This window comes from Xenopus tropicalis, chromosome 2, assembly GCF_000004195.4.
Source record: "Xenopus tropicalis strain Nigerian chromosome 2, UCB_Xtro_10.0, whole genome shotgun sequence".
Taxonomy (NCBI): Eukaryota; Metazoa; Chordata; class Amphibia; order Anura; family Pipidae; genus Xenopus; species Xenopus tropicalis.
The window spans coordinates 30,952,691-30,967,054 of NC_030678.2; the positions used below are offsets into that span (position 1 = coordinate 30,952,691).

General features: G+C 45.2%; 1 protein-coding gene across 2 annotated transcripts; it reads left to right on the forward strand.

The window, feature by feature from the left end:
• The first annotated feature begins 647 nt into the window (after nt 1-647).
• cenpv (centromere protein V) lies at nt 648-12,483 on the forward strand. Of its 2 annotated transcripts, NM_001097310.1 has the most exon segments (5): nt 695-1,205; nt 9,971-10,069; nt 10,573-10,642; nt 11,676-11,790; nt 12,232-12,483. In NM_001097310.1, coding segments are annotated over 5 exon segments (699 nt in total). In that variant the 5' UTR covers nt 695-915; the 3' UTR covers nt 12,357-12,483.
• Nucleotides 12,484-14,364: the final 1,881 nt, after the last annotated feature.

The following is a 14,364-nucleotide window of genomic DNA, read 5'->3' on the forward strand; positions in this document are numbered from 1 at the left end:
ATTTGCCTGTGTGGCATCCTGTGGTCAGCGGGGTATTCAGGCCTGGACTGGCAATTGGTACATGCTGGCATATGCCAAAGGGACTGTTATTGTGGGGGGGCTGATTGAGCCTCAGAGTACTGCAAATGCCACGGCCTAACATGGGTGTATATAACCTGCCATTCCCTTTGTGTGTTATCACTAAAATTCCATCTCAATATCTGTGTTCACCCACTGTAGCTCCCTGTATAGGCAGAACTTTATCTACAAGCAGCTTCATAATTACACAAGCAATGCAACCTGCTGCCCTAGGCTCTGTGATATTCACTATTGCTGTGTGGCTATCATTAAATAAGGAATGGGGAGCCATCTAATCTAATAATTGTGTGTGAGTGTCTCCATATGATGGTGTCAGTATGAGCAGGAACATCATAGGGGTTGCCAATTGATCTTAAAAACTATAAATATGATGAAGTGTGAGACATCATGAGGTTCCAGGAAGCCTCCTTCATTCGGACATCATTTAACAATTACTCGGGCTAATGCCATTTCCTTGGCAAGTGGAAGTGCATGAAGTGGCCAAACTCTCCTTCTTCCACCCCCCTTCCATTAGGGCTCATCCAATCTCCTGAGCACAGGCACCATGGCACGGCGGGGAGAGGATGGCAGAGTGAGGCGCGCAGCACTGCCCCCTTGTGGATGTTCAGCGAAGCGAGCGAATTGCAAATGGAACGGAGCTAAACAAAGCGAAAAAAAGAGAGAAAAGGAGCTTCACCTTAACCCTGAGAGGGACTGATCATTGGCCGCAGCTGCTGGTGCAAGTGCCTGGGGCAAGAGAAGGAGCTCCGGCTAGACTTGTGCCTGCACCCAGCGCCTTACTCGCAGCATTGCCACCGTACCCCCCGGGGGAGGGAAGCCAGAGAAACCCCTGCCAAGATGGTGAAGCCGAAGAAGGTAGCTGTGAAAGGCATAGCCGCCGAGAGGCAAAGGAGGACGGGGGCCATCCCCAGAGTCACCCCGCAGCCCCCCAGCCCCAAGAAGGCTCCAATCAAGAAGGTGGCAGCGATCAAGAAACAGGTGGAGGAGAAGGGCAAGGAGGAAGAGGAGCAGCGGCGTGAGGAGGCTCTACTGCTGGACCTGGGGGGGCAGAGGGAGCGCTGGGTCAACTTTGTCAGGCAGCAAAGTCTCAGCACTGAAGAGGCAGCTAAACTTCTACTGGACTCTTTGTGAGTATCCCAGGGGCAACTGCTGGGGCTCAGGGGACTAGCCGGGGGCAGCTGTCTCTTCTCATTGTTCTTACTATTTTACCCATTGTTTTTATATCTCTCCTGGGGAATGCATCATGCCCTTTGGCTCTTTTGTTGGACTACAATTCCCACAATCCCTTTAGCTGTCAGTGGGACATGGAAGTTGTAGTTCTACAGCAGCAGGGGAGCAGGGGTCGGATAGGTTGGAGATTTGTTGGCATATGGCGTTGGGTCGGGATATTTATCTGCCTTCCATGCCCTTTAATAATTGTTCTGTTCAGTGTAAAGTTATTTAGCTGTTAAGTGGGGAGGGGGGGGGGTGCTACCTGTAAGGGGGGTAATGTGGCACCTCACTGAGGAATTATATTGCCCCTTGGTGACTAATGTTGCCATAGGAAAGCTTAAGACAGGTGAGACCGTACGGTGCAGGTAGAGGAAGCCAGGCTGGTGCTGCATGTAATGAGGGAAAGGAATGGAGGGAAGCCTATCATGGCCTCCTCCGTCGCTGAGGTAACATAGAACACTATCAGGCTCTCACAACATTATAGAGTTAATCAAGCATTTGATACCCCCCCCCCAGACCCTCTCTATATAGGTCCTTTGGCTCTTTTTTTTGTGCTGTTTAGAAGGGAGACACTAATAAAGTCAGTATGGGCTTTGAGTAGGAGTCCCTGGCTGGAAGCCATTTATACAAGTCCATTATTACTAAACGACTCCAAGAGAAATGTGTTTCCTTCTCTCCTCCTCCTCCAAGCAGCATCCCCACCATCATCTTCTCATTATACTCTCATGTCGTCCACAGGGTGAGTATTGATTTTTCCCCCTCTATTTTGAGTCACTTTGTGGCACTGGGTGAATATAAATAAAGGGCCCTTTGGGTGACCTGGGCAGCACCCACACTACATTTCTACCACATTCACTGCCCTTGCCCTCAGCCTCAGCTCTGCACATACAGACACAGGGCAATAACCAGTAATACATTATTCTTAATGGACAAGTAGATTTTAGGAGGCCAGTTGCTTACGGAGCAACTTATTCAGCTTGGAACATGGAAGGGACCCGAGTTGTGGTAGACTCCAAGCCATTTGTATGTGTGTCTTTATGTATCTAGTAAAACCCATTAGTGAACGTGATATGTAAAGTTCCTGCTGGCACTAAATAGTGAAAACCCACCTTACCGGGGATTTCAAAAATGTATTATTGGGGTTTCCAAGAGCTTCTGCAGCAGATGGGAACCCAGCTGCACTGGGCTGCGAGGGTAACAGCTGATTTTCCATGGTGGATCCAATGGTGGGGCCTGGATCAGGCAGACAATGGGCTCTGTGCCTTGCAGGACAGCTGCACTGATTCACAATTCAGCCAGTGAATGTGTATTATATAGTCTCAATGTATAGCTCTGGGTGAGAGGGGATTCTCCCCCCCAGTACAAACCAGTATAAAACCATCATCCTGTCACAGCTTTCGTTTTAATGTCACAAACATGTTCTGTGGTAAATTGCAGGTTGATTTGTTTTGCGTGGGTTTTATCCTGCCACAGAATGCTAATTAGCACTGAATTTCTAAGTGTTATTGTTACATTAAAATCGACTCCGTTTATACTGATAATCAACCAAAGCTACTCATTGTGCAGCCTGCTAGGTGGGGGGTTGTAGTTTAACAACAGCTAGAGGTTGGGCAGGCCTAGTTTGCTGTATGGAACAAAAGCAAAAGGGAAACAGAGAGGGAACTGGCACCATTGCTGTAGGTTTAACTCTGGGCTTAGTAATAGATCCGTACTAAGGTCCATTGTTCCCTGCATAGCCATGCATTCAGCCGAGGGCTAGATATGGGTTTTGCAATGAATATATATATTTGTATTTTCTCAAAATCTTAACAAAAATGTGTCACTTCTCCACTACTGTGTAGGGTTTGAATCCAGTTCAGCTGAGCAGCAAGAAATCCTGCTAAAAATGCCGGGAATTGTTCTAAATCCCTAATAAATGATAGGCCTAATTCTCTCATGCTGTATTTCTGTTTCACACATATATTGCATCAAGCTGCTGTGCACAGCACGGTGCCGTTTGTAGTTCAGCAATAGCTGTCGAGCGTTTGCCCTGGTTGCCATAGTTTTATACAAATATTAGAGGCAGATATTAACCATCAAAAAATCATTCAAAGCAACTGTGCAGTCATACAAATGGCTGTATTTCTATACATCAGTGCAATTAAAAGCAGTGTGTAATCTGTTCTTTTCTGCACTGCTTGTTCTGACTCCTGAAACACCATAGAACAGATAAGGTTTGGGTGCTATGAGCTGTATTGGAGAGTTCCTTACCAGGAGGATATTTTCAGCCATTTTTAATGTGGTCCCTGGGAACTTGTAGCCTGATGCACGGGGTATCTGCCATGGGTTAATATAAAGAGGACACAATACATAAAGGCTAAACCTTTGTTCCTCATGTAACATTCCTCATATGTAATTAAATATATTTCAGAACAAGTACATAGCAAATGCTTAGACATTACAAAATCATCAGGAGCCGTAACCATTTAGTGCATTTATTGGAATTTCTGCCCACCCTCGGCCACAGTCCCCTCTCACATTGTGTATTGGGGAGCAGCCTGCAGCTCTCTGGGTGAGGGGAGAAAGTCACGTACGCCAGTGTCAGTAACTAGGACTCTAGAGCAGAGTTCTGCAGCTTTTTCCACATAAATTGGCCAAAATATTGCATATATTAAAGTCTATGGAGCCCCTGGGCCATAAAAATCCTTTGAAAGGCCACATCCTGCCTCCGCTTGGACATCACTCCTCGGCTGTGCCGGTGCCGTATGATCCGACAAAGGTTTCTTCTTCTAGAACCAGCGGGCAGGAGCCTTGTGTAATTTAACCCTTTCTTTTAAATTGTGGCAAGTGTTGCCGTATAAACAAACACAATGAAAGCACTGGCCAGATATGTAGAATTTACAGAGCTTGTTTCATATTGTCAATTCTGTATTCTGTGGTGGTGAAAGGGTTAAATTGTACTAAAGGGATCATTCTCAGGAAATGTAATTCTCCGGCTTTGGACCAGAAGAGCGTCTCTTCTTTCTGCTGTCCGTTTCTTGATCGAGTTGGGACAGGTTAGGTAAGAGATAATAGTAATATACTGTATATAAAGGAATAGGAAAGAGTTAGTGGGGGTGATTACCCAGGGTACCGCCGCCCCATGCAGCCTGGCAGAGACATGGCAGTGGGAAAATGGAGGAAATAAGGTGAAGCTATGCATGCAGGCACATTTCTGCCTTCAGTCATTTATAAATGACCCTGCAAGTAAATGTGTTCAGAGAAGTAATTTGGTGGGTGCAGCCATCCTTGCTCTTACACTGGGGACTTGATATTAACATTTCATTATCTTAACTTTGATCCTAGTCATCTGTTTCCCTGCATGTCAGCTCAGTAATGGCTTGCCTCTAGCCTGGGCACTGACAGTATGGTTATTTGATATGTATCAGAAATCATGTTCCCCATATTAGCAGGTCATACACCCCCAGGGGCCCCAAGTTATTAGCTTTCTCACTACAAGGACCCCTGTACAGTGGGCCCTGCTTAGTAAGTAGAATGGGGCCCCTATTGTTTTAAAAACACTTACTGTATATACTCGAGTATAAGCCTAGTTTTTCAGCACCAAAATGTGCTGAAAAAGTCACCCTCGGCTTATACTCGAGTCAGGTGCCATGGGTCCCTCTAGACTAGCACCCTTTGTCCTTTGTGTGCAAATTAGGCCACCCACAGCCAGACCCTCCAGTGCCCTGGCCCGCTCCCATACTTATTTCCCCTTACGTGTCCTCCAGAACTGCGTCTGCTGCCAGTTTGCCAATGCACAATGAGCGTGGGGTAGCACTCATATTGTTTTTGTTGACCCTCTTCTCCACTTACAGAGCTAGTTTAACTGTTTTTCTTTAAATATATATTTAAAAACATATACCCCACTGATGCCTCAATTAATGTAATTACATTAATTGAGGCATCAGTGGGGTTTATGTTTTAAATATATATATTTTTAAATATTATAGTTTTGATTATTGAAACTTAGCAGTAGCTGCTGCATTTCCCACCCTAGGCTTATACTCGAGTTAATAATTTTTTCCAGTTTTCTTGGGTAAAACTAGGTACCTCGGCTTATATTCGGATCGCTTATACTCGAGTATATACGGTACTTTTTAATAAGTGATTAAGTATAGTTGCCAGTTGCAACCAATCAGGACTTTGCTCTCATTTTCTAAAGGTGGCCATAGACAGATGGACTGAGTAAGCAATTCCTTGAGAGTGTATGGGGCCTGTTCAACCAATATCTGGCCAAAAATCCCCCATAACCAATCAAACAGAATGAATTTTCCATCTGGGCAAAAACTGCAGTTATCCTCATTATGATCCAATCGTTTTCCCCGAGAGCCAAACTATGGGATCAGCCCGATATCACCCAGCTCAAGGTGGCCATATAGGGGGAAAGATCTGCTTGTTTGGCAGCCCTGCCCAAATTAGGCCCATAGAGTGGAAGATGCAGAATTTGTAGCAGAATTTCATGGTTCCCACCTGGCTGGTATTTCACTGTTTCATATAAATTGTTTCCAACATGCCATTCTGAATTTATCTCCAATTGATTCCAATTGGCCTTTGTGCTGCACACATTGTGCTATTGTTTGGTCTGTTACACATGGTCCTGCGCCTCCCTGGCTTGTTGGGATAATTGGATGTATGTTACCCCTGACGTTGGTCGTGCCACGCAGTTCTCCCGTGCGTCATTGTCACAGCCATGGTATCAAATTTCATACAGTAATGGTTTAATTGGGATCCAAAGCCCAGGAATTCATGATCATCGGAGAGGAAATAATGCAATAAAGCTGCAGCCGGTGGAACGTTTCTCACTCAGTGCAGGGTTTTATAGCCACAGACACAAGGATATTATATTAAACCTGGGGTATCCAGCCAGTAACCCTTCATCTGCTCTACAACTACAATTCCCAGCAGCCTTCCCAAGGGGCTGTTATACATAATAAACTAATCCAGACCACTACATGGACACAGTCAGCAATTAAGTCTCATTAACTAAGGTAGTACAAAGCTATTCCTTACTTTTCAGGGCTCTGGCACACGAGGAGAATTGTCGCCTGTGTTTTTTCCCCTGGCGCTTTGGCGACAAGTCGCCACGACAATACCCACGAAGAGATTTCATGCGAGTTGAGCTCCAGGCGATCTGCTACCCATGGTACACTCAACAGTTAACCCCCCCTCATGTTTACTCAAGGCGCTCAGAAAAGGGTCTGTGTGCGATTTGAAACAGCAGGCGATTTGAAGTAGCCTCGTATGTTTTGACGCTGGCGATTTCCATTGATTTAGCATTGGCGTCTTGTCGCTCGTCTTGTCGCCAAATCGCTCTTTTAAAAATCACCGGCGACAAATCTCCTCGTGTGCCAGAGCCCTCAAGGTCTGTGTGGCAAATTAACACACCATAGCAACCAATTAGAAATGTTCTATACATTCTGTATGGTAGACTTCAGTATATAAGTGGGAGTCAATCTATTAACAACAAGCTCAAACTATTTTCCCACACAGTGGTGGGGTTATATCTGTTGGTGGATCAGCAGCCATGTCTGGATAGTGCTACATATGCAGTGAGCTCCAATAAATAGGGGTCCACTATGTTTTTGGCAAATGTATCAATCTGCTTTTTATTTAGCCTTCTTCTCAGCCTTAACAGGGTTACAGGTACATAAATATCTCGTTCCAGGAAGATGTAGGACAACAAATAAGCATTTACTCAAATGTCACACTAATTGGCCTCCAGCCTGTGGCCTCCTTGTGTTGCTCCCAGTCCATCTGCCAATATGGAAAACTCTGGTAAAATGACAGCACAGTCTGTACAATACTTTATCAGTTAGTAAGGAATTCACAAATCAGGTTAGGGTGCCCAGTTAAGGCACCTACAGTAGGACCAATAGGATATTGAGAATCTAATTTTCTAAATATTATTGCCACCGTGGTGTTGGGACATTTTGGTCATTTATGAAAGAGTAGCACGAATAAGGAGAAGAATGTGGGTAATGTTGAGAAGTATGAATACAGTAGGAGTACAGAGGAGCATGCTGGGTATTGTTAAGGAGTTTGCATTAGGGTATAATCAAGAGGTACCTTGTAGGTAGTGGGAATGAGCAGAAGAAGAACATGGGTAGAATTGAGAGTTTGCATGTGGGTAGAATTGAGAGTTTGCATGTGGGTAGAATTGAGAGTTTGCATGTGGGTAGAATTGAGAGTTTGCATGTGGGTAGAATTGAGAGTTTGCATGTGGGTAGAATTGAGAGTTTGCATGTGGGTAGAATTGAGAGTTTGCATGTGGGTAGGAATGAGCAGAGGATTGTAGGAAGAAGTGAAGAGAAGAGCACTGGGTAAAGTTACGGAGTTTGCATGTGGGTAGAATTTATGAGTAGCGACCAGGTAGAATTATTGAACTATGTGTGGTATGAAATGTAGATGTTACAGTTACATACTCATCATTACCTCTATTCAGTAGGACTAGGAAGTGTGCAGGTATTCAGCTGAGGTAGGAATGAGAGTACATGTAGGTAGAACATGGGGGTAGCATGTGGTAGAAAGGAGCAGCATTGTCCCAATAAACATGAGCTAAAAGTAGGACATTTTTTACCTCTGATGAAGTGGACTAATATGGCTTCAACTATGAGTTAAAAAAGTTACAAATCAGATCTGGGGAGTAGTGTGAGTACAGTAATAGCGAGTAGCATATGGGTAGCAATGGGTTGTAAGGTAGGTATAAAAGGGGAGTAACTCGTTAGTAGGAATGAACAACAGATGCACAGGAATGAGGTGTAACGTGGGTAGGAATGAGATGTTATGTGGGTAAAAATGAGGTGTAACTTGGCTATGAATAAGTTGTAATGTGTGTGTGGGAATGGGGTGTAACATGTGGGTAGGAATGGTGAATAACGTGTAGGAATGAGGTGTAATGTGGGCAGGAATGGGTGTAGCATGGGTAGAAATGAGATGCAACGTGGGTAGGAATGAGGTGTACCATAAGCAGTAATAGGGTGTAATGTGGTTAGGAATGAGATATAATGTGGGTAGGAATGGGGTGTAACTTGGCTATGAATGAGGTGTAACATGTTGGTAGGAAAGAGATGTAATGTGGGTAGGAATGAGGTGTAATGTGGGTAGCAATGAGGTATAATGTAAGCAGAATTGGGGTGTAACGTGGGTAGGAATGGGGTGTAACGTGGGTAGGAATGGGGTGTAACGTGAGTAGGAATGGGGTGTAACGTGGGTAGGAATGGGGTGTAACGTGGGTAGGAATGGGGTGTAACATGTTGGTAGGAATGAGATGTAATGCAGGTAGAAATGAGGTGTAATGTGGGTAGGAATGAGGTGTAATGTGGGTAGGAATGAGATGTAATGTGGGTAGCAATGAGGTTTAATGTAAGCAGGAATGGGGTGTAACGTGGGTAGGAATGGGGTGTAACGTGGGTAGGAATGGGGTGTAACGTGAGTAGGAATGGGGTGTAATGTGGGTAGAAATGAGGTGTAATGTGGGTAGGAATGAGATGTAATGTGGGTAGCAATGAGGTATAATGTAAGCAGGAATGGGGTGTAACGTGGGTAGGAATGGGGTGTAACGTGGGTAGGAATGGGGTGTAACGTGAGTAGGAATGGGGTGTAATGTGGGTAGGAATGGGGTGTAACGTGGGTAGGAATGGGGTGTAACGTGGGTAGGAATGGGGTGTAACGTGGGTAGGAATGGGGTGTAACGTGGGTAGGAATGGGGTGTAACGTGGGTAGGAATGAGGTGTAACATGTTGGTAGGAATGAGATGTAATGCGGGTAGAAATGAGGTGTAATGTGGGTAGGAATGAGATGTAATGTGGGTAGGAATGAGATGTAATGTGGGTAGGAATGAGATGTAATGTGGGTAGGAATGAGGTGTAATGTGGGTAGCAATGAGGTATAATGTAAGCAGGAATGGGGTGTAACGTGGGTAGGAATGGGGTGTAACGTGGGTAGGAATGGGGTGTAACGTGAGTAGAAATGGGGTGTAACGTGGGTAGGAATGAGGTGTAACATGTTGGTAGGAATGAGATGTAATGCGGGTAGAAATGAGGTGTAATGTGGGTAGGAATGAGATGTAATGTGGGTAGGAATGGGGTGTAACTTGGCTATGAATGAGGTGTAATATGTTGGTAGGAACGAAGTGAAACGTGGGAAGGAATGAGATGTAATGTGGGTAGGAATGGGGTGTAACTTGGCTATGAATGAGGTGTAACATGTTGGTAGGAACGAAGTGAAACGTGGGAAGGAATGAGATGTAATGTGGGTAGGAATGGGGTGTAACTTGGCTATGAATGAGGTGTAACATGTTGGTAGGAACGAAGTGAAACGTGGGAAGGAATGAGATGTAATGTGGGTAGGAATGGGGGAATTGTGAATAATTCGTAGCTATGAATAGTAAGTAGCACATGGGTAGGAATGGGGGGTAAGGTGTTACTAGATGCACAGAGCAGTTGGAGAAAGTTTTGAGGGGGGCACGGTTCCAACCTGACCGTTACTTCTTCCAGGTGTTTGTGGAGTTGCAGTTTGGGCACCTGAGTCAACAAAAATCTGAAAGGAATGAGCATCAGCTGTAGTTTTTCCCTGGACTTTAATGTCCCATGGAGTTTATATTTAGAGAGTAGTTTGTATCTCATTTGCACCCTTTATGACTATGAATTGTCTGTGTCTCCAGCGAGTACAAGGGCCTTGTGAAGCACAGCGGAGGCTGTCACTGCGGAGCCGTACGATTCGAAGTCTGGGCCTCTTACGATTTACACATCTTTGACTGCAAGTGAGTGCCCTGCAATGTGTGCGAGTTATGTGTAAGGCTGGATCTGTGTGGCTCTTCTGCACTCTCAATGGTGCTCTCTCTTTAACTGTTAAAGTGCCACAAAGTATTCTTTCACCAGGGGGACCTCATTCTCACCACTGTATGGCACCTTGATGGTGTTCACTATCTGGAAGGCCATACACTGGGCAACAAATGGCTGCAGGCTGAATATGGGCCAAAATGATGGTTGGCACGACATTAAGGCCATTAATGCAGACTTCTCCCAACGCCAAAGAACAAGGTGTTGACCTTGCCTCCCAAGCACATCTTCCTGTATACGCCCACCATTAGGCTGCCATCCCTGAGCTATACTGTAGATATATCAGACTGCACCTTCTGCCCCTAGATGTTAATGGCAAAGATAGTGGCACAGCTAGAGGCTTCCCTCATGTTATTCCATTAGAAACAATAGAAATATTACATTGTGTTTCAGCGTCTCTCCCCTTTGCCTTTACTTTTCACAGTTGCAGCATTTGTGTGAAGAAGCAGAACCGACACTTCATTGTCCCAGCATCCCGCTTCAAGTTATTAAAGGTATGTGCCATGGTCCCCCCTGTGCTGTCACATGGCAGAGGAATATGTCTCCTTCTCTTATATCATACACTTATCTGTAAATAATCTATTCCAAATGAAGGTTTGAACTGTCTGAACTTGGCAGATTATTGTCAGTTTTCGGTGGCGTGAGAAGTTAATGAGTTGATAAGTTACGCGTATGGCGTAATGCACTCCCTGCTGTTAAATATAGATGAAGATTAGACAGAAGGGGTCATTTACAAAGTGCAGGGCAAGTTATAAAAAAATGGAAGTAAACTGCCATGCTTTTTGCAGACTTAAGTCCTGCCCTGCACTTTTTTAAAATGTCTGCAATTTTCTGCTCTCCGAAATAGAGCACAGAGACCTTCATGTGGCCCATGAATACAGCGAGGGTTGCGTTCAGCTTCATGGGGGTGGGCAGGAGTAGAGCTGGTGGGTGCGAGTAGAGTTGGTGGGCACAGACTGTCACGGAGCCCAGAACTCTTTATCTGCCCTATGGCAGGCAGTAACAGGGCTGCTGTGTTGCTGTTGGCATTGCGGGCTCTGTGGCGCACAGCCAGACCCCAGACACAAGTGCCTTGCAAATAAGCACCAAGGGGGCATTTTTACAGTCCTTAGTGCTCTACCATGTGCGGCAGGGATCATAGTATGTGATCTGTAGGTCCTGTAATGCAGTTTGTTTAACTCTGGAACACACACTTCATACATCGCGTACCCAGAGCTTTTATATTGGAATGTAGGTCAGAAGGGGAAGGTCGGCATTAGGAATAAGGCCTTTGTAATTAAATATATCATTTGTTGCAAAGTTGCTTAGATTTATTCCATCCGGTACATTAAAGGTGAACATCCCTTATAAAAATGCACTGAGAGACAGGGGGACTGGTTAAACTGCGTCAGTGATCTTAGTCGCGGAAGCCTGTGAGCCGTTCTAGTGTTCCCCCCGTCAGTGTTCCCCCCGTCAGTGTTCCCCCCGTCAGTGTGCCCCGTCAGTGTGCCCCCCGTCAGTGTGCCCTCTTTCTCTCTCTTTCCCCAGGGAGCAGATAACCTCACTACATACAAGTTCAACACCAAAAAGGCTCAGCATGCATTCTGCAAGACCTGCGGCGTCCAGAGCTTCTACACACCGCGCTCCAACCCTGATGGCTATGGTTAGTAAATTATAATCAGAGGGTCGGGGGATTATGGGCCAGCAGGTGTATTAGCTGATCAGGTATTTCCATACTATGTCATGTGACTGCTGTAATCATTAAAGGGGTTGTTCACCTTTGAGTTAACTTTTAGTACAATGTAGAGAGTAATATTTTGAAACATTTGCAATTGGTCTTCATTTTTTATTATTTGTAGGTTTTTTTTTTAGTTATTTTACTTTTTTCAGACCAATTGAAAAGTTGCTCAGAATTGGCTGTTCTATAATATACTAAAAGCTTAATAAACTTAAAGGTGAACCACCCCTTTAAGTGCCCACTTAAGCCAACACTTTCAGCATGAACCTATCAAACTCAATGCGTAACTGTGAGAAGAATGAGCCCGTTATATTATTTGATGAATAGCTGACAGAGCTGATGTGTGTCTTGGTTTCATGCCACCAGGTATCGCCCCACACTGCCTGGATGAAGGGACCGTGCGCAGCGTTCATGTCGAGCAGATCAACGGGAAGGAGTGGGAAAAGATGATGAAGGAGCACAAGACCATCCGCAGCATGTCACAGTCATGAGATGCCCCCCCCCCCCCCCCCCACTCAGTTGCTCTTTGTCTTAGTCCACTACTTGTTTTATACATTTGGCCATTGCAGCCTGTCTTCTTAACTTTTAGTGAATAAAACCTTTTCTATAGACTTACTAGCACAGTTTCTTGCCGAATCTTTCATTGGTTCTTAGGTTAGAATTCCAATAACCATCAGCTTCCAGCGGCGCATCAGCTTTATAATCTGCAGGATCCAGGGAAAACAAACACATTGGGCTATAGAGGGAAACTTGCTGGCATTTCTGTTATCTGCCCAATGGTGCTGCCAAGGCCCTGTGCCTGCATAGCTAAGCCCCCATGTTATTCCAGTTCACTTTCTACAGTAAATAGTATTGTGGCCACAATCTGCTAGACCCTGAAACCCTCTACCCTCTTTACCTTCTGCTCCCACATAAAATACACTATACTGTACATACATAACATACTGATCTATCTTCCTAATAATACCCTCAGTCAAGGGCAGGCCCAGTGTAAGCGGTACCCAAGGCAAGCACCCCCAGTGATGAGCGACGGGAGTGCAGGGGATGCTATGGAGTGGGGTGCAATACAATACCGTGTGGTATGGGATGCACAATGGCATTACACCACCAGGCAGTTACAGAAAGCAGGGTAAGCAGGACAGACATGTGCCTAGCACCCCACTCTGTTGCACCCCGGGCACATGCCTCTTCTGCCAACTGCTCATGTCCCGTCAGCTCATTGTGTGTCCCATTAGCTATTGGTTTGTTGATATGTCCCATCAGCTATCAAAGTCTCAGAACAGTATCATTTCAATGGTAGGTTTATTTTAACAGTGGCAGATAGCACATCAAAAGGAAAATCGAAAAAATAACTTTAAATAAAAGATAGCAACTGATTTGCATTTCATTGAGTGAAATAAGTTTTTGAACCCCTACCAACCATTAAGAGTTCTGGCTCCCACAGAGTGGTTAGACACTTCTACTCAATTAGTCAACCTCATTAAGGACACCTGTCTTAACTAGTCACCTGTATAAAAGACACCTTTCCACAGAATCAATCAATCAAGCAGACTCCAAACTCTCCAACATGGGAAAGACCAAAGAGCTGTCCAAGGATGTCAGGGACAAAATTGTAGACCTGCACAAGGCTGGAATGGGCTACAAAACCATTAGCAAGAAGCTGGGAGAGAAGGTGACAACTGTTGGTACGATTGTTCGAAAATGGAAGGAGCACAAAATGACCATCAATCGACCTCGCTCTGGGGCTCCACGCAAGATCTCACCTCGTGGGGTATCAATGATTCTGAGAAAGGTGAAAAAGCATCCTAGAACTACATGGGAGGAGTTAGTTAATGACCTCAAATTAGCAGGGACCACAGTCACCAAGAAAACCATTGGAAACACATTACACCGCAATGGATTAAAATCCTGCAGGGCTCGCAAGGTCCCCCTGCTCAAGAAGGCACATGTGCAGGCCCATCTGAAGTTTGCCAATGAACACCTGAATGATTCTGTGAGTGACTGGGAGAAGGTGCTGTGGTCTGATGAGACCAAAATAGAGCTCTTTGGCATTAACTCAACTCACTGTGTTTGGAGGAAGAAAAATGCTGCCTATGACCCCCAAAACACCGTCCCCACCGTCAAGCATGGGGGTGGAAACATTTTGCTTTGGGGGTGTTTTTCTGCTAAGGGCACAGGACAACTTATTCGCATTAACGGGAAAATGGACGGAGCCATGTATCGTGAAATCCTGAACGACAACCTCCTTCCCTCTGCCAGGAAACTGAAAATGGGTCGTGGATGGGTGTTCCAGCACGACAATGACCCAAAACATACAGCAAAGGCAACAAAGGAGTGGCTCAAGAAGAAGCACATTAAGGTCATGGAGTGGCCTAGTCAGTCTCCGGACCTTAATCCAATAGAAAACCTATGGAGGGAGCTCAAGCTCAGAGTTGCACAGAGACAGCCTCGAAACCTTAGGGATTTAGAGATGATCTGCAAAGAGGAGTGGACCAACAT